This window comes from Myotis yumanensis, unplaced genomic scaffold (genome assembly GCF_028538775.1).
Source record: "Myotis yumanensis isolate MYYU_CA2020_CCGP unplaced genomic scaffold, mMyoYum1.0.hap1 SCAF_5, whole genome shotgun sequence".
Classification (NCBI taxonomy): Eukaryota; Metazoa; Chordata; class Mammalia; order Chiroptera; family Vespertilionidae; genus Myotis; species Myotis yumanensis.
The window spans coordinates 42,340,023-42,361,152 of record NW_027223756.1 but is presented as its reverse complement, the minus strand read 5'-3'; the positions used below and the strand labels follow the sequence as shown (position 1 = coordinate 42,361,152).

General features: G+C 40.0%; 2 protein-coding genes across 7 annotated transcripts in view; one reads left to right on the top strand and one right to left on the bottom strand.

The window, feature by feature from the left end:
- The window catches only part of ABHD18 (abhydrolase domain containing 18), a 44,425-nt gene extending 31,193 nt beyond the window's left edge, over positions 1–13,232 (bottom strand). Inside the window, exons 1-3 of one of the 3 annotated variants that reach the window (XM_070415169.1) lie at positions 13,054–13,232; positions 1,349–1,456; positions 618–702 (exon numbers count right to left, since the gene is read on the bottom strand). In XM_070415169.1, coding sequence (XP_070271270.1) covers positions 618–702; positions 1,349–1,440 — 177 coding nt within the window. In that variant the 5' untranslated portion in view covers positions 1,441–1,456; positions 13,054–13,232. Of the gene's footprint in view, positions 1–114; positions 138–617; positions 703–1,348; positions 1,457–12,978 lie in introns of those variants that run through there. The other 2 variants (XM_070415168.1, XM_070415170.1) reach the window with 2 other exon arrangements.
- MFSD8 (major facilitator superfamily domain containing 8) overlaps positions 1–21,130 on the top strand; it is an 85,687-nt gene that overhangs the window by 47,122 nt on the left and 17,435 nt on the right. The window contains exons 2-5 of one of the 4 annotated variants that reach the window (XM_070415172.1): positions 12,732–13,510; positions 15,805–15,896; positions 17,587–17,630; positions 19,676–19,916. In XM_070415172.1, coding sequence (XP_070271273.1) covers positions 13,446–13,510; positions 15,805–15,896; positions 17,587–17,630; positions 19,676–19,916 — 442 coding nt within the window. In that variant the 5' untranslated portion in view covers positions 12,732–13,445. Of the gene's footprint in view, positions 1–12,374; positions 13,511–13,533; positions 13,987–15,804; positions 15,897–17,586; positions 17,631–19,675; positions 19,917–21,130 lie in introns of those variants that run through there. The other 3 variants (XM_070415171.1, XM_070415173.1, XM_070415174.1) reach the window with 3 other exon arrangements.

The following is a 21,130-nucleotide window of genomic DNA, read 5'->3' as shown; positions in this document are numbered from 1 at the left end:
TAGCTAAAATCTGGAAACAGCCCAAGTGCCTATCAGTAGAAGAGTGGGTAAAAAAGCTGTAGTACATTCACACCATGGAATATTATGCAGCTATAAAAATGAAGGATCTCTTACCCTTTGAGACAGCCTGGAGGGACCTAGAGAGTATTATGTAAAGCAAAATAAACCAGTCAGAGAAAGATAAGTATCACATTATCTCACTCATATGTGAATTTAATAAACAAAATAAATTGATGAACAAGATAGATCCAGAGACATGGAAACATGGAACAGAAGTATGAATCTCAGAGAGGAGGTGGGGGTGGGTAGGAGATTAAAAAAATTAAATGAAAAACCTATACTGTGTACTCATGTTCTAGTGTTTACTGTTATACTCTTAACATTCAACCTATTCTTTTAAAAAATTTATCTTTAGTGTTGAAAGTATTACAGATGTCTTCTTTTTTCCCCCCAATGACCTCCTCCATTCTGCCCCTGCCTTCCTTTGCCACAGGTTATGCATATATGCATATAAGCTCTTAGGTGAATCTCTTCCAGCTCCTGCCCCTCCACCTATTCTTGTCACATATTTATGTTAAAACAGGATTTCTATAATTACATTTATTTCATTTTACTACCTTATCGATGTACACTGGATAATCACTTGAAACCAGATTCTGACATCTTTCTCGATTTCCAATTATCTTTCTGAATTCAAAGAGTCTGTTATGGTAAAGGGGAACAAAAGGAAAAAAAAATTAGTATAGCCATATGTTGAGACTGATGAATAGTGAGTAAAAATTACTAAGTCCAGGTCATAAAACATGCTGAAATTTAATTTTAGTCAACAAAGAAAAAGAGTAGGTTGTTGGTCTTTTGCAAGCTGGACATTTTATCTCAAAAAAATGTGAGAAATATCATTGTTCAGAAAGTAATTAACATATATAAGACTCAAAATTAAAAGCACAAATCTTGAAAATTTATTTTATGTACATATATTCACATGAGCTACAGTATATCCCAGTTTCATAGTCATTACAATTTCAATTTACCCAGAAATGCTCAGTCTCTGGAAAGTCTAAATCAATTAAAAAATTATTAAAGTTAATAATCTAACTTGTATTTCTGAGAGTTCTTTATTTTTACAACTGAATGACTTTTAAACTAATTCAATTTATGATTATGTGGGTTAAAACAAGAGAAATAATTAAAGGGAGAAAAGAGAAAAGGAAATAATTTCATTTTTTATATTGTTTAATACTTCATTTTTCAATCACTTTATATTTATAGCAAAGAACTTTAAAAGTGAAATAAAATTTTAAATGTTTACTAAAACAAAGTCAGAACAAGCATTCAGAAAAAATTTTACCTTTTAAGATCCTCTGGCCTTCCCCATCCTCTGATAAAAAGTTTTGTAAGGAGAAGTCTCCGGTATAGAACATCTAACTTACTCACACCCATCAGTAGTAACCAACATCTATGAAACAAAATTTTAAATGACTTTAAAATATTTTATTTTAGGCAGCAGGTCAGTTTTCTGACCATCACTTTAAATACCAGGTAAAAATTAAAAATAGATCCACTCTTAGTAACTTTCATATATATAATACAGTATGTATTATTATAGTTACCATGTTGCAATTTATTTATCTTATAGATCCTAAAAACACTCATCATAAGAAAAACTTACAAGTTTAGTTAACTAAACTTATTGGTAATCATTTCACAATATATACATATATCAGATCATTATTTTTATACAGTTTAACACAATGTTATACATCAATCATCTCAATGAAACTGAAGAAAAATTAAGATACCAAAAAACAAAAAAAGAACTGAGATAAAAGTAGAAAACATGAAGTAGAATCCGGAGCTTCGCTAAACTGTGAATTATTGAGTGTAGGATCTTCCTTCCCATCCTCAGCACAGTGACTCAGAGAAAAAAATCAGTATTTGTTGGGTAACAACAGTAGTGGCTAAAACTTATACAGTTTTGTATTATTTGCCAGGAACCAATCAGAAAACTACACACATAAACGCACATGTCCTCATGTAAACCTACCAGCACCTCTCACTCAGTACACAAAAAAATTCCATGTACGTGGATCAGGATTAGAGAGCTAAGTGTAAAAAGCAAAACTATTAACACTCAGAAGAATTTCTTTAACAGTATAATCAGAAAATATAGCTGATATTCTACGTATTTAAAGAAATTGGTTCATTCAATGAACATTTATTAAAAATAAACTCCATTAAGAAATGAAAAGACAAGCCAAAGACTGTGAGAAAATACTTGCAAAACACCTATCTGATAAAGGATTTGTCAAAATCCAAAATATACAAGGAACTATTAAAACTCAACAATAAGGAAAGAAAAATACCCATTTAAAAAACTGGGCAAAAGAGCTGAAGAAACACCACACCAAAGAAGGTGTACAGCCCTAACCGGTTTGGCTCAGTGGATAGAGCGTCAGCCTGTGGACTGAAGGGTCCCAGGTTCGATTCTGGTCAAGGGCATGTACCTTGGTTGTGGGCACATCCCCAGTAGGGGGTGTGCAGGAAGCAGCTGATCAATGTTTCTCTCTCATTGATGTTTCTAACTCTCTGTCTCCCTTCCTCTCTATAAAAAAATCAATAAAAATATTTTAAAAAAAGAAGGTGTACAGGTGGCAAATACAGGGTGGGGCAAAAGTATACAGCTGTGAGTATGCAAAACACAGTTCATTCTTGCATTTTTATTTATTAATTATTGCATTATTTTCCATAAAAATAATTATAAACCTACCTTTGTCCCACCCTGTAAGCATATGAAAAGATGTCCCACATTACATGTCATTATTAAAACAATAAGTTACTACTACTCAACCATTAGAATGGCCAAAATCCAAAAAAATTTACAATATCAAATGCTGAAAAGGTCTTGGATAAACAAGAAGTCTCACTTATTATTAGTAGGAATGCAAAATGACACAGCCACTTCGGAAAACAGTTGGCAGTTTCTCTCACAAAACTAAACATAGTCATGATACAATCTAGCAATCATGCTCCTAAGTATTTACTGACATAAGTTGAAAACTTATATCCACACAATACCTGCATAGGAAAGCTGCTAGTCTCAGCTCCCAGGAGCTTTCCGTGGTTCCCTACCACATGACTCTCTTCACAGGAAGTTCACAATATGGCAGCTTTCTTCTTTAAGGCCAACAGGAGAATGAAAGCTAGTGGCTAGCAAGTCTTACATAACTTAATGTAACTAAGCGAGTGTCATTCCATCAACTTTGCCATGTAACATAACACAGTCATGGTGTTAGGGGCAGAAATAGAATATTGGGGACTAGTTATAGCTACAAGAAATAATAATCATGCTCTGTTAACTGTGCTTTCTTGTTCTGATGAAAGACAGCACATTCTAACCTGGCTGGGAGTTGTGCACCCCAGGGATCTCGGACTTATCCTTGGAATTTAGGCCATTATCATGGAAAGATAAGGGAGTCCCACCCACATTGCCTGTAATCATTATATCCATTCTTAGTCCTTTTGCCTACATCCCCTTGTAATCTTTGTCCTACCCCAAATAAATTGACTTATGAGGGGAAGGTGCAGAGCAGATTTTCATGGATGACCTGCTGCTCTCCCGTACTGCTGGCATTACCGAAATAAACTCGAGGCCCGGTACATTACATTCATGCCCTGGGGGGGGGGGGGGGGGGGGTTGGGGGCCCCTCAGCCCGACCTGCACCCTCTCCAATCTGGGAGCCCTCAGGGGAGCCCTCTCCAATCCGGGAGTTTCTGTCTGTCTTTGCAATCATGTGAGTGAATTGTCTGAGACCCCCAATCCAGTTTGGTTTGTTGCTCACAGAATAATAGAGGCATTTTTTTTTTCTTTGCTTCATTGGTGGAGATTTCCTGGAAGTTTTAGGATATCTTCCCTTTACTTTTTCCTAGACACTCTGATTTTACTTATGTCTCTCACCTTTGCTTTCCCTCCATCCCCCACTGCAATAGTAACTTGCTCCAGGCTCACTTTGCTCTAGCAGCAGTTCTCAACCTGTGGGTCGTGACCCTTTTGGGGGTCGAACCACCCTTTCACAGGGGTCGCCTAAGACCATCCTGCATATCAGATATTTACATTATGATTCATAACAGTAGCAAAATTACAGTTATGAAGTAGCAACGAAAATAATTTTATGGTTGGGGGTCACAACATGAGGAACTGTATTTAAAGGGCCAGAAGGTTGAGAACCACTGCTCTAGTGTCTAGGAAAGTGATGGCGAACCTTTTGAGCTCGGCGTATCAGCATTTTGAAAAACCCTAACTTAACTCTGGTGCCGTGTCACATATAGAAATTTTTGATATTTGCAACCATAGTAAAACGACTTATATTTTTGATATTTATTTTATATATTTAAATGCCATTTAACAAAGAAAAATCAACCAAAAAAATGAGTTCGTGTCATAGGTTTGCCATCACTGGTCTAGGAGATTTGTCTGCCACCAGAACTACAATTCCCAGCATTCCTGGTGCTCCCCGTGCTCTAGGCTTCCGCTTCCAGTCCTGGGGCTGCCACCAGAACTACCATTCCCAGAATTCCTGGTGCTCCCTGCGCTCTTGGTTTTCCTTTCCTGCTCTGTCTCCATCCTGGCCTCCCACTCTGCCAAGTCCTCCAAGCCGACAGCTCTCCCTCTCTGCTCTCCGTCTGGCGGCTTGGGAAGCCAAGTTCCCCAAGCTACTCCACTCTCCACCGGCTCTCCAGCTCTGCTCTCCGCCCAGCGCCTGTATGTGCAAATTAACCCGCCTTTTTTTGGCAGGTTAATTTGCATACTCATTCCTGACTGGCTGGTGAGTGTAGTGGAGGGTCAGTCAATTTACATGTTTCTCTTTTATTATATAGGAATGCTCCTACATGATTCAACCCGGTCTATGCTTAATTTGCTCAAGTAGTGACAGGCAGCCCAGACCAATTGGTTGCCTGGTTTCAATAGGAGTCACATCCAATCGCTGTTGCCATATTCTATTGTTTAGAAGGCAAATCACAGGTACTGCCCACACTCAAAGGGAAGAAATTACAGAGGCTTGAATATCAAGGGATGGGATCAGGAGGGCCACATCAGAGATTGTCTTACACACAGGGAGAAACCAACTGTACTTCTTAGCATTTGAATAGAATATCTGGTCTAACCCGCTCAGGGCTTTTAATACCAGAGATGACAATTACCTTCTTAACATTTTCCTACTAATAGGAAAACAAACAAAATAAATTCTATAAACCTGAATAAATTTGCTTATAAGCAAATGAGCTTTGAAAGTTTGTCTATATTTGTGTATATTTTTCCATTCACGTAGCCACAAAAAACAAAAACAAAATAGAAACCATTGCCTCTTAATATTTTGTTTCTTATTCATTAAACAAATGTTAAAAGGCAAACTGTTTTCTGAAATGCTGTCCTCATTATACACATTTATACTTTAGTGCAATCATTAAAATCAATAAATTATATGTAGCATATGTTCAAATTGCTTGACTACGCTTTTCTTGGAGGGTAAATGTTAGTGTTATATAATAAAGGATGTATTTGGTTTTTAATCCCAGTTCTTGGCTCAGAGTTCCTAAAACCCTTGGAATTTTCTGATAGAGTGCCTTTGTTATGTTAATGAGGAGACTCCTGGAGGGTCCCTGAAAAGTCTCAGGATAGTTTCTGGCCAGAAAAAAACAATCATTTGATTGGAGGATTGATTTTGGGCCAGCCTGACCTCCTGGAGGGTAAGGGAGCTGGGTGGAGTTTAATCACATGACCAATGAGATAAAAATCATGAAGACTCAATAAGAAATCTGGACACTGGGGCTTGGTAGAGTTTCTTGGTTACTGAACATGTGTGAGAGAGGGCATGGAAGCTCCATATTCACTCCTGTACCTTGCCTCATTCACCTTTTCATTTTGCTGTTTCTAAGTTGTAATCTTTTACAATAAAGCTGTAATCATGATGTGGTAGACAGAAAGACATGAGTAGAGCAAGGAGGATGGGCCAGGTACAGGTCACCAGCGTGGAAAGGCCCAGGTGCCTAGCAAGGAACAATTATCGGGCAGGACCTCATTCATTCCCAGAGTGACCTTTTTTCCCCTGGCATATTGCTGGCCATGTGCTTTGGATGTCTTGCTCTTTCATCTCTGCTCATTCAGTTTAGACCCCCTCACCTTTCTTCCCCAGAGATAACATCTAGGCTTCAGTTGTATTTAAGTTCCAGGCCCAGAAAAGCAGCAAAACCAGGTAAGTGATACCAATACTGACCTCAGGACCAGCTGCATTGAATGATGACCCCCTGCCCTAGAACCCACCAATCAATCAGTGGAGACCCCACCCCTGAAAGGAATAATCTTTTGAGATCCTTCCCTGGGACATCACCTAAGACTTCCACCCTTAAAATCTTTTGGGCCCTAGCTGGTTTGGCTCAGTGGATAGAGCACTGGCCTTCGGACTGATGAGCTGTAGGTTCAATTCTGGTCAAGGGCATATACCTCGGTTGCAGGCTTGATCTGTGCAGGAGGCAACCAATCCATGTGTCTGACATCGATGTTTCTCCCTCTCTCTCTGTCTCTCCCCTCCCTTTCACTGTCTCTGAAAATCAATGGGAAAAATATCCTGGGGTGAGGATTAACAAACAAACAAAAAGCTTTTGGGAAGGAGGACTGTTGGGTGAACAGCTCCTCGGGTGCCCTTCATTAGATGATGCCATGAGAAGTTGTAGGCATATATAGGAGATACTTTATTGTAGACCAAGTAGCCATTGCTACTACAGGGGCCATCAGACAAAGTCATTCTTCAAAGTAGCCCCACAAAAGCAGCCCCACAAAGCGTCCCAGCACCAGCTGGTCAGTGACAACTTATATACACACTCAAACAAAAGAGGCCTTGTGCCAATTATTGATACACACTCAGACAGAAGAGGCCTCATGTCAATTTGTGACACTTGTGCTATCCTATATAATAAAAGCCTAAAACACTAAATGTCTGGTCATCCAGTTAGCAATTCAACCAATCAAAGCATAATATGCTAATGATATACTAAGGCCACTCAACTGTTCGCTATGATGTGCACTGACCACCAGGGGTAGACACTCGGACCGGTAGGTTAGCTTGCTGCTGGGGTCTGGCCGATCAGGACTGAGCGAGATGGGCCGGGATGGGCTGGACATGCCCTGGAGACCTCCCGTGGTCCCTCCCCGTCTGGCCAACCTCCCGCGTCCCTCCCTGGCCCCGATCGTGCACTGGTGGGGTCCCTCAGCCTGGCCTGTGCCCTCTCGAAATCCGGCCTGAGGTATAACACCCCCTCCCCAACCCAGTGCACAAATTTCATGCACTGGGCCTCTAGTATAAACATAAACAGGTTACATAAGGGTGTGTTTATGCCATATGTATATTGCTACTGAGCCACTGCCCTCATACCTGCATAGGGCAAAAAGGCCTTTCACCTAATACTACTACTATGGCCTTGCCTCCACGCATGTGTATGGCAAATTGTCCTTGATCATCAATAGTACTGATTAGGATCCCCATAAGGACCCGATGCACTCTCCCTCCTCGGAGTTTACCTGCGCCTTTCCCCTCCCCATCCCCTCAGGCCTGTCACCTGGACCTTCCTCACTTCTAAGCTCCTAGGGCCCTTCCTCCTTTGCTTCTATAACTTGTTTCTTAAATCCATTTTTTCTATGAATTATTCTTCTACCTCTGTGATTTTATAAATAAACTAGAGGCCCAGTGCTTGCAATTTGTGCACTGGGGTGGGGGTGGGGTATCCCTCAGGCCGGATTGTGAGAGGGCGCAGGCCAGGCCGAGGCACCCCCACCAGTGCACGATAGGGGCCAGGGAGGGACACGGGAGGTTGTCCAGACGGGGAGCAACCACGGGAGGTCTCCAGGGCGTGTCCAGCCCATCCCGGCCCATCTCGCTCAGTCCTGATCGGCCAGACTCCAGCAGCAAGTTAACCTACCGGTCGGAGCGTCTGCCCCCTGGTGGTCAGTGCACATCATAGCAAACAGTTGAGCGACTTTAACATATCATTAGCATATTACACTTTGATTGGTTGAATTGCTAACTGGATGACCTGACATTTAGCGTTTTAGGCTTTTATAATACAGGATGTTCTCTTATGGTTTGAGTCTTGGCTCTGAATTATTTCCCACACAGAACTCAAGTACCAAGTTTGCTGAACCCAGGTTCAGTCTAACCCCACTGGTCTAACACCTAGTGCCATTCCCGCTGCCCCCAAGAATAAGTACAGTAGTTTCCTGAGTTTCTTTGAATGTTCTAGCAAATTATCAATCCACAGGAGTCACAGAAACCCCCAAATTTGTAGCTAAATCAGTTTTGAGTGTGGCTGGCATCAGAAGTAATGGCATCTGGAGGACTGAACCCTTAACCTGTAGGAATTGCACTAACTCCTGTGATTTTAATCTGTGAGAGATTAATGTCCAAGTTGGATTGAAGTATATTCTGCTGGGGTGAAAATGGAACAGTTTACTCTTTACCCAATTACCAAAATTCTGAATTAGTGCTCCATTTTCCAAATAGGAAGTCAACTCTTTTAATATATTTAGATATATAACTCTATTCAGGGAGTTTCTAGAGCATAAGGAAAGACAATTCTAAGAGATGAATGATGCTTTTAATTATTTTACTCCTTGGGTCATTCTGGGATTAAAAAAATAGCACTTTGTGTATATTGATTAAACTGCAGTAGAACAGTGAATGTCATAACACAGGACTTCATTGTCTTTTGGGAGTATTACAGGCCACTTATTTTCTCTACAGTGGCAGGAAAAGGAAGGGGGCAATATCTTCCTCTGTAACATCTATGGCATCAACGGCAATAAGCAGATCCCATGTTAGTGTTGGAACCCCAAATTCCAGCACTCACATTTCACAGTAAGAAGTGCTAAACTGGTCATGAGACAATCCTATTTTCCTTGGCACTATTCTTCTAGGTTGGTAATAAATAAAAACAAGACAAACATATAAAAATAGAAAGTTTGCCCTAGCCGGTTTGGCTCAGTGGACAGAGCATATGACTGTGGACCAGAGGTTCCTGGGTTTGATTTCAATCAAGGGCATGTACCTCAGTTGCAGGCTCCTCCCTGGTCTGGGCCTTGGTTGGGATGCGTGCAGGAGGCAACCAATCAATGTGTTTCTCTCACATTGATATTTTTCTCTGTATTTCCTGCTCTTCCACTCTCTCTAAAAATCAATGGAAAAATATCCTCAGGTGTGGATTTAAAAAAGAAAAAAGCACCCAAATTCTTTTTTAAAAAAAGTACTACTAGAAAGCTGTGCCTGGCCGGTGTGGCTCAGTGGTTGCGCATCGACCTTTGAACCAGGAGGTCACAGTTGATTCCCAGTCAGGGCACATGTCCAGGATGCCGGCTGGATCCCCAGTGTAGGATAGCAGGAGGCAGCTGATTACTCTCTCATCATTGATGTTTCTATCTTTCTCTCCCTCTCCCTTCCTCTCTGAAATCTATATCTATATCTATATACCTACCTATATATTTTTTCTAGTTCACAAAGTTTTCTTTAATTATTTTTTGGGAGGAAGGGATGCCACATTTCTACTCAATTAAGAGAAACATTTTTATTAGCACAGAAGTCTTTCTTTTTTCCCCCTCCACTTATCATGCCATGAATTCATAGGGAATGGGCTCCAGCAACTCAGGCTCCGTTCCTTTGGTTCTCACAAAGTGTGCTTCTGTGGGTGGAGCAGGCTGATGCTTCAGTTGAACCCAGGTACCTTTCTCTTTGGCTTCCTTCTTTTTCTGATAATATTCCTTCACACGTTTCAGGAAGCTATCTTGGTTCTTAGAGTGCTTACTATGCTCAATACGTACATAAATTCTTTTGGCAAGATCTTGCCCTTAACTTTCTTGATCACAACAATGCCCAGTGCATGCTGGGTGGCATTTGTGGGGCATTCGTTTCTGAATGATGCCCATTCCCTTGATGTCCACAATATCACCTTGTAGATTTGCATGTATGTGGCCAAAGGAACAACTCCATGTTTTCTAAAAGGCCTAGAGAACATACAGCGGATGCCTCTCTTTCCTTTTGTGTTAGTCATTTTGGCAAATTACTGGAATATGGCAGTTCCGGCCAAAAGGCTAAAAATATATATATGTTAAAAGTAGAAAGTTGCAAGGGAAACGGGAAAACCTTAGTGCACTGAACTCTTCAAATATTTTGTTCACTACTATAAAATTGTTTAGTAATTTCTAATTTTCAACCCTATACTAGAAAAGCCAGCCTTCCAAATCACTAACTCCATGTAATATAGGCCATAAGAGAGCACTCCAGAGGTAAGGCAGAGGTGGGGTGGGGTGGGGTGTGGGGTTGACAGGGTGGAGAGATTAAGCAAAGAACTAATATGCCTATATGCATAACCCAAAGACACAGTGTGGTGAAGGCCTGGGGGTGGGTGGGGTGAAGGAGGTCAATGTGGGGAAAGGGGACATCTGTAATACTTTCAACAATAAAGATTAAAAAAAAAAAAAGAGTTAGCACTCCAAATCTAGAGCCAGTATATCCCTTGCTGTAAACATCTGACTAATGAGGAACAGAAAATAAATCAAACACACATAACTTACTATAGTTTGGTTCTGGAGTTCAGGATCTCACAGATCTTTTTAAGTCCCATTTCAGTCCCAAGAACAATATAAAAAGATCAGGTTTTCTGGGACACTCTTTCTACGTATGGCTTACTGCTATCCAGTGCCACCATGAAGAGATAATAATCCAAGCCCAGGGTAAAGATAACTCCAATTTATCAAATGGAGGCACCATCTGGAGCCATACCAGATACTTAAAGCCACCACATCAGACTATGTGACACCAGCCAGCTTCTGCAGAAATAGGACCCAGTGTTGAAGTCTGTATCAAGCCAAACTGACATAATTGCCGTCTATACTTTTAAATAACCAAGGAGACAGGGAAAAACAAAGTGAAACAAAAATAGAAATTCTTGAACAGTGCCAAGGAATGAAAAGTCTTTCCTAAAAATTAGCACTATTGCTGAAGTGGTACTCAACATCTCTTTTGCCATCTAGTATTTTTATCTCCTATCACTCTGATATTTAAGCATTTAAACAATGCAATCCTAATTTTTTTCTGGACTTTTATCCTCATATAGTTGATACATATCTCAAAGGCATAAATGAATTAAAAAAAAATACCACAATGTACAACTTTACTCCACAAAAATGCAGACCTAATTTTTATCTTGTAACTTTACTTTTAAATCACATATTTTCAATACAAGTTTAAGTAACAAAAAATGTGTTTAGATAGAGCAGGTAAATTGGAAACTTATTTGTTCATTTGTTTAGAGGGGTGCGCATCTATTTTAAGCAGTCATCTAAGGAAACTCATCAGGTGGATGGTCTCATCCTATGTGAAACATTCAGCAAATAATCTAATGGCTTTTCAAACCTAGCTCCTCTTTTCCATGGGCTTTTACAAATATTTACTTTGTTTGGGTGCTGTGTGTATTCCTAAGAAGTAATTTTTTCTTCCTTTTTTTTTGTTTAAATTGGTACAACACACAGAGTTTATTTAGATTTCACAAGGCTTACATGCACTCCATTCCATGTACTTTTGTGGTCTCAAGTCATCGCTTGGAGGCAGCAATGGAAAATATCAGAGCTAGTTCTTCCACTAGCTATGTGACCTTGAGTAAGCCACCTTAGCCTATAAAAGGGAATAATACCTGGCCTAATCCATAATAGCAAATTATTTCATTTATATAAAAATTGACTACTTCTTCTGATATATTTTAAGAGATATTGGAAAAGATTCTTCTTCACATTCCACCCCCCCCCCCCCCCCCCCCCCCCCAAGGCTGGCAGTGAAAAGCACAGGCTTTACAATCAGGAGTCCTGTATTTCTTAGATCCTAGCTCTCTTGCTTATTAGCTCCCTTGCTTATTAGCTCCCTAGGCAAATTACTTAATCTCCATGCTTTCCAGTTCCTTGCATGCTTGAGACAACCCCACCTGGGAGGATTGTAGGAGTGAAATGAGGTAATTCTATAAGCATTCATTCAACTAGCAACCATTCTGCTTGGTTTAATACTGGTTAAAAATCCCTTTGTAAAACACACACACGCAGAGGCCATACAGTGTACTAGACTCCAGGGATTAAACAAGAAGCTGATGATACGGTAAAATAATATTACAGGGAAAAAAAAAAGAAAGAAAAAAACCGCTAATTATTTTACATATGTACTTTCTTGGAGCCAATCATAGGAATCTGATATGTCTCGGTGGGCTGTTAAACAAATTTGCAAGACTGAATCCAAGTACAAAATGTCAGTTCTGGATTCAAAGAAGATAATTCCGAACTAATAGAAAACACATTTCAAGTTTCGCTATTCACCAGTGGCATGTGTCTGACTGAATACCCAAAGGTCACAGACAAGACAAAGATCAGAATAGCATATACCATGCAACCTCTAACAACACAGCGTCTGGCGTAGGGTAAGCGTTCATAACTATTGGTTGAAAAGAACTGAATTTGCTCCAACTCTGCCTGCCACTACCACACCGAGTGACTCTGGCTAAGTTATTAACTTCTCTGGACCTTAGGTCTATGTAAAATAGAAATGTGTCATAGGACATGAGGATGTATCAGTGCTAATAAAACAGTGCGATTTTCCTTGTGATGAAGAGCTGGTCATAGATGCTGCTGTGCTTTGTCTAACCCCCAGGTTACAGCAGCAGGCTCTGCCGAAGACCCCAGTGGGGTGCAGGGCCTGGACCCCATCCTCCGGACCCCATCTACGCCCTAACCAGGGCGCGCTCTTTCAACTTCCACGGGGGTGAAGAACTAATCTGCCTCTATGCATAACCCCCCTCGCCCTGCGCCCACTCCGGGGTCTCCAGCCAGTCCCTGACTCCTGGCACGTCCGCCGCGCGTCGAGAGGCTCTGGAGCGTGGCCGGGACCGGCGACTTACTGGCCGCTCAGCGGGCGCCTGCCGTCCAGTCGACGAGTCTCCCAACACCGCCGCTTCCCGTCTCCCGGGACTCGCCTCGCGTCCGAGCTCCGACCGCAGCGCCAGCAGCCTTTCCAGGAACTCGGGAGCTCGGCTAGGGACCGGAGCCCCGGGAAACCCGAGGACCTGGGCGGGGTGGCCGTTTGGACACGCCCAGCACTCGCCTCGGCAGGCCTCCACGCGGTGGCGGAGCCCGGGAGGCGCTGACCCACCGGGGAGGACTGGGACTCAGGGCCCCGCCCCATGCTCCTCTCGCCCCGCCCCGAGTCCCGCGCGATTCCAACTCTGACCTGGGGCGCTCCGCCAACTGTTGGCCTTCGGGCGCGCACGCGCACTCCCTGGATTGGTTTGACAGCCTTAGTGTAGGATGTGACGGGCCGGAGGTGTCGCGATAGTTAGGTTCTCACCTCCTAGCGAGCGCGGTAACTATGGCGGGCCTGGGGGTCCAGGCTGAGCAGGAGCCGCTCTTAGGCGACCGCACACCCGGAAGCAGGTGAGCGGATGTGGGGGAAGGCACCCTAAGCTTCCTGCGCTAATGGGACTGGCCCCTTCACGGGTGCCAGCCATACCGGGCAGAAGGGGGAGGGGAGGCCAGAGCGGCGGGCGACGCGTGACCGGAAGTTGATCTCCCACCGCAGAGGAGGGGGAGTACGAGCCCGCGGGTCCAGGTGAAGGTGTCACAGAAAGTCAAACGGCCTCAGCACGTTCATTCCGCAGTGCAGCCTCCAAGTCATTCGGCACTTGGCCTTCTCCAGCGCTGAGCCCTTCACACATTTCACAAAAATTCCGAGATGATTTTAATTGTTAGTTGAACACACAGCTCTTAGTATTGACCTAATTGCTGGATTCTTTTTAAAAATATATATTTTACTGATTTTTTACAGAGAGGAAGAGAGAGGGATAGAGAGCTAGAAACATCCATCAGCTGCCTCCTGCACACCTCCCACTGGGGATGTGCCCGCAACCAAGGTACATGGCCTTGATCGGAATCGAACCCTGGACCCTTCAAGTCCGCAGGCCTTTGCTCCATCCACTGAGCAATCGGTCAGGGCTAATTGCTGTATTCTTTGTAAGCAAGTGAGCCCGTCTGAAACGGGTTCGCCGTTGTCCTGTGCCAAATATACAAAGACTACTTTTTCATTTAGGAGATGAAGTGTACTTTGACCCTTAATTATAAGGTTATTTTGCTCCTTATAATTAAGGGTCAAAGTACACTACTTTGTGGACAGTAATTCAGAATTGTTAGATTATCTGTTACTGTGCAATTAAGTATGTATTTTTGCCTTTAGGAAAACAGTGTTAAGTATCATTTTATTTGAAATAATAATTAAAATCAAGTAAATTAATACACTATTGAATTAAAGCTCTGTACATTAATTTTTGCTCATTTGTGTTTCTTAAGCACCAAACCTTATTTTACCATTCGGAAACTCTTTGGAAAATGTATTTCTCTGGTCTCTGATTTACTCCACAATATATGTAATGTAATTTTATCTTGAGATCACAGTTCATATGAATGCTGAAATGTTGTAATAGAGTGATGTTCTTGGCCTATTGAGACATTTTGGACTATTTGCTTCTATTCTGTTTTATTACACACTGCTATACTTTTAAAGTTTCATGTCTTTTTTAGTGTTTTGCCTAATCTGTTCTTGGCAGACTATCCCTCATCATGTTTTTGTTATCTGTTGGCAAACCTGTTTTTGTTGCTGTCAGCAACTTCTCTTCTCCCAACTTTATTTTGGGACTTCTACTTTGGTGCTGGTTTGAAAACCATATATAAGCTCAATAGAATTGTGCGTAGTTAGAACATAGAAGTTTGACTAAGGCCTAAAGATTTCTTCTTATTTATGCAATGGTATGTGTGGTGTTAAGCACTTCATACCTATGTAAATGTTGTATCAGGAACTGATTTAACATACCTGGCACAGTAGATCTATTATCTCTCTTCTTCCCTCCCTTTCTACCACTCCCAGTCACATCACAATTGAAAAATAAAGTTTCTTTTTTCAAGACTAATGTAAGTCTGAAATCTATTTTAGAAGATAATCTTGGAACATCAGAAATTATTTTGTCTGTTTTGCTTGTCTTAATTATTTGAAAACATAATTCTCATATTAAAGTAAATTTAACTCGTTCTTTATGCATATGTGAAAATGTAATGGGTATATACACTCATGTATGTCACCTGACAGAGGTAGGATGTCTGATTAATATACTTGGCCTTTAGTCCAGATCACAAGCCTGTATGAACGACCAACCCAGTCTCTCTAGTCCACGTGTTAGAGCAAAGGCAAGTGTTCCAGGAGGCCTCAGGCTAGGAATGTGTTAGGTCACATCAAACTTTCCTGGTGTCACTTCTACATTAATTTGACCCAGCCAGAATAGCTTCCTGCAGCGAAGTTAATTTGCTGTCATCAAGTAGAGCATGTCATAATGATGACAGTAATTATCTTAAAATATTTAATAGTTGTATATCCCACCTGTGGGAGATCTAATTATTGGAGCTAGTTTATTTATTTTGATAAACTTTATTCATTTTGTCAGTTTTACAAGTTTCAGCACTTTGGAATAATAAAATTGTATAATGATGCATAAATACAACCCATGGAAATCCAAAAAAATAATGCTTATTCATAGATGAATTAATACAGGAAAACCAGTATTAGTAAATTATACCTCTCATATCATTTCTATGATTTTAGACCATAGAAAATAAAGGTGTGCCAAGAAAGATTTGCATATAATGAGGTAACTTAGTACTACTTCTTTCTTCTTTACACCTAGAGAATGGGATATTATAGAAACTGAGGAGCATTATAAGAGCCGATGGAGATCTATTAGGATTCTGTATCTTACTATGTTTCTCAGCAGTGTAGGTAAGTACTAGAAATTACATAATTTTAGAAATTCGTATACTATATTTTAATATTTAATTTTAAAAAAATTATTTTTATTGTGGTAAAACTGCATAACTTCAAATTTACCATCTTGATCAGAGGTGTTAAGTATATCTACATGGCTGTATAACCAATATTTAGTTTTTCACCTTGCAAAACTGAAACTCTTTACCCAATTAACAACTCCTCATTACCACATCCTCCCAACCTCTAGGGACCACCATTCTACTTTCAGTTTCTATGAATGTGACTATTCTAGAGTGTAGCAAAATATAGCTAAAGGGTTCAGGGTTTCTTTTTTTAAGTCATTAAAATGTTCTAAAATTGACTTTGGTGATGGTTTCACATATTTGTCATTATACCAAAAACCACTGAATTGTATTTTTTAAATGTGTAAATTGTATGATATGTGAATTATATCTTAATAAAACTTCTTTTAAAAAAACTTTATAGAATTTTGATTGCATGTGCCTAACATTTAAAATTGACAAATAGCAATGGAGTTTATCATTACAGTTCTCAATCAATAAAGCCTAACAGAAGTAATGACTTTTCTTTTAAGTGTCCTGTTTTGTGTTTTTTTTTAAAAGATTTTAAAATTAATTTTTAAAGAGAGAGGAAGGGAGCCCTAGGCAGTTTGGCTCAGTGAATAGCAGGGGTGGGCAAACTTTTTGACTTGAGGGCCACAATGGGTTCTTAAACTGGACCGGAGGGCCGGAACAAAAGCATGGATGGAGTGTTTGTGTGAACTAATATAAATTCAAAGTAAACATCATTACATAAAAGGGTACGGTCTTTTTTTTTTTAAGTTTTATTCATTTCAAACGGGCCGGATCCGGCCCGCGGGCCGTAGTTTGCCCACGGCTGGCATAGAGTGTTGGCCTACAGAGTGAAGGGTCCCAGGTTTGATTCCCGTCAAGGGCACATACCTCCGTTGCTGGTGGGCTCATGTGGGAGGCAACCAATCAATGTGTCTCTCATATTGGTGTTTCCCTCTGTCTCTCCCCCTCCTTTCCACTCTTTCTAAAAACCAATGGAAAAATATTCTCAGGTGAGGATTAACAAAAGAGAGAGAGAGAGAGAGAGAGAGAGAGAGAGAGAGAGAGAGAGAGAGAAAGGGAAAAGGGAAAGAGAGAAACACTGATGGACTGCCTCATACAGGAGATTGATCCTGAAACCTCCCTGATCTGGAATCCAAACCAGCAACCTTTTGGTGTATGAGAACAATTCCCAACCAACTGAGTCACATCAGCCAGGGCAGTGTCCTGGTTCTTTATAACTACTGCCTTCTTTCATTTATTCCTAGACATCCCTATAGTTAATTATCTCTCCCAAACAGCACCGATTAGGAGTCTAGCTCTTACTCTATAACAAAGTGGCCTTTCCTCCATTTCTGCTATAAACACTTTAACAAAGCTTTTAGTAATTATCATTTATAGTAAAGGCTTGAAAGGGAAAATAGGTAATTGACTTTTATTATATTAATTATGGTCAAAGACTATACTTGTGTATTCTTTCAAGCCTAAAACCACATTGTTTGATAAAGTAGACATTTTAGGGCATAAATTTGTAAATTCAGAATTTTAAAATCCATGCTAGAATTTAAAAAATTGTATTTATAATGATGGAATTATTGTAAATATAAATAACAGAGTTTACCTCTTTACAGGATTTTCTATTGTGATAATGTCAATATGGCCCTATCTCCAAAAGGTTTGTACACTTTATTCTTCTCTTAAGTAGCTTTAGTAGTATTAACTTTTTATGTAGTTAAGAGTTTTCTAGAGTCTCTTTGATATTCTATGATTTAATCTTTTTTCCCAATCTTTTTTTAAAAGTATATTTTTATTGATTTCAGAAAAGGAGAGGAGGAGAGAGAAAGAAACATCAATGATGAGAGAGAATTGTTGATTGGCTGGCCCCCTACTGGGGATCGAGCCAGCAGTTTGGGCATGTGCCCTTGACCAGAATCAAACCTGGTACCCTTCAGTCTGCAGGCTGACACTCTACCCACTGAGCCAAACTGGCTAGTGCTATGATTTAATCTTTACTAGAAAAACTCAAGATAATAATTCTTCAATAGAAGATTATAAGTAATGTGAGCATATTCTTTATTGTGCAAACCAGAACACTTGAAGTGAAAGGAGTGCTATGCCAGGAAAATAGGATTATACCTGATCAGTTCCAGGCAAATGCACAGGTTTGGTCACCTACTTATTAGCCACTTTTGCATCCTATCAAAACCACCTCTCTAATAAAAACAAAACAAAAGTAAACTAGATTTAGTGCCACATTTGCATTGCTATTTTGAAAATTAATTTTAAAATTATATTACATGAAATTATTGCCCATGAGCCCTGGCAGGGTGGCTCAGTTGGTTAGAGCGTCATCCCAATACACCAAGATTGGGGGTTCGATGCCCAGTCAGGACATGTACAAGAATCAACCAATAAGTGCATAAGTAAGTGGAACAACAAATCGATGTCTCTCTTTCTCTCTCAAATCAATAAATAAAAAATTAAAAAAAATTATACCCATGACAGTAAAAATTCTTTCCATACTGGCAGAGTTATTGGAATTGAAACAATATTTAACAATTCTGCAGCAACATCTTTGCTAAAAATATATTTCCATGCATCACAACTGTTGATTTGTATGGTCCCTGTACTAGTCTAATTAACCTTAGAACTCTCAAGAGAAGGTATTTGCAATAATTAGGTCTACTCAGTCCAATATGTTGAATTTTGAAAAGGATCACACCTTCCCCCAGATATTTCAAAGCTCTTCAAAGGTAAATGTTTTGATTACATGAACTTATAATTGGTTCTTTAGCAATACAAATGTAACATTTTCACCAAAATACTTAATTTTTTCAAGTTATTTCATCATAATATTGAGAGTTCATATTCACCAGGCACAGAACTAAATCTTTCACCTACATCATTTTTTGCTCTTCATAACAACCCTGTGATGTGGATATTATCACTCCTGTTTGACAGATGAAGAAGCTTAGAGAAGTTAGATAGTTGTATCCACTGAGCCAAACTGGCTAGGACTGAACCAACATTTTTTAAAATATATTTTTGATTTCAGAGAGGAAGGGAAGAGGGATAGAGAGAGAAACATCGATGAGAATAATTGATCTGCTGCCTCCTGCACACTCCCTGCTGGGGATCGAGCCTGCAACCCGGGCATGTGCACTGACCGGGGATTCAAACCATGACCTCCTGGCTCATAGGTCCACACTCAACCACTGATCCAAGCCAGCCAGGCTGATCCAACTATTTTTATAATAGTTCCAAAATATGAAGCTTCTCAAGCATTTCCTTGTGTATAGTGAATTCAGTACATTTCATTATAATGTCAGAAATCTGAATCACTTACTATAAATAATGGTATTATAAAACTTATATTAGTTAGAATTGTTTTTATTTTTTTACATAAGAAATATTAGCCCTAGCTGGTTTGGCTCAGTGGATAGAGCATTGGTCTGTGGACTGAAGGATACCAGGTTTGATTCCGGTCAAGAGCACATGCCCAGGTTGAGGGCTCAATCTCCAGTAGGGAGCGTACAGGAGGCAGCCAATCAGTGATTTTCTGTCATCATTGATGTTTCTATCTCTCCCTCTCCTTTTCTCTCTGAAACCAGTAAAAATATATTAAAAATATATATTTCATGTCAGAAAAAATGTATTAATGTTTTAAATTTGACTTTTCTTGGATAATAATTCTTAAAGCATTGTACTTTTTTTCTGCAGATTGACAGGACAGCTGATACAAGTTTTTTGGGCTGGGTTATTGCTTCATTTAGTCTTGGCCAAATGGTAGCTTCACCTATATTTGGTTTGTGGTCTAATTATAGACCAAGAAAAGAACCTCTCATTGTCTCCATCTTCATTTCGGTGGCAGCCAACTGCCTCTATGCGTATGTGCACGTCCCAGCTTCTCATAATAAATACTACATGTTGGTTGCTCGTGGATTGGTGGGATTTGGAGCAGGTAATATGCATGTATATATATGTATGTTCTGTTGTGTCAGATTCACAAATTTATGGCCCAATCTCACTTGGTGTCACCTTTCTTAATCTCATATCCAGTGTTCAACATATAGATGTGTGATTGCAAACATAGCTATCTTCCTATCATTTAGCTTCTGCTCATGATGTTCCCATTACTCATCATTTCTCTCTTCTGTTCCCATCATTCTTCATCCTTTAAGATTTAATTCAAGTTTCACATCTTCCATGAATTTTCTTAGGCTACCCTGGCCCTTTCTTTTTTCTTTTTTAAATATATTTTTATTGATTTCAGAGAAGAAGGGAGCGAGAGAGAGAAATATCAATGATAAGAAAGAATCATTGATCTGCTGCCTCCTGCATGCCCTCTACTGGGGATCGAGCCTGCAATCCAGGCATGTGCTCTTGACCAGAATCAAACCTGGGACCTTTCAGTTCACAGGCTGATGCTCTACCCATTGAGCCAAACCAGCTAGGGCCCTGCTCCTTTCTTATATACTGTTTTGCGCTGTTTTTATCTTATATCACCAATCATACAGTAAACTTTTTTGTAATTATATACAATTTGACTAAAAAACATATTTTGTGGCCTGGTCCCTAGCTAAGTCTCTTGTACACAGTAATTGCTCAATAAATTTTTGAATTAAATTGCTAGTGGATTTTTTTTCTGTTTCTTTTATTACAAGTCTAAGCATGCAGTTTTTGACATCTTTTAAAAATAGTTATAGCAATGAGTAATATGCTATTTACTCAGTGCTTTCTCAGTATTTAATGATGAAAAAATAGTTTAACATTCCTATAATGCCAGTTTTTAAAATACATGGTTTTATTGATTACAGAGAGGAAGGGAGAGGGAGAGATGGAAACATCAATGATGAGAGAGAATCATTGATCACCTGCCTCCTGCATGCCTCCTACTAGAAATTGAGCCCGCAACCTAGGCATGTGCCCTTGACCAGAATCGAACCTGGGACACTTCAGTCTGCAGACCGATGCTCTATCCACTGAACCAAACTGGCTAGGTTAATGCCATTTTTTTTTTCATTCAAATATTTAACTGTGTTTTCATATTACTAAAAATATTTTCTATTAATTGGTGCATTTCCTCAATAAACATGCTTTCTATGATCATAAAGAGGAAACAGTGGCTATACTAGGGATTAATATTTCCTCTGCATAAAGCCAACTTAAGTTGAA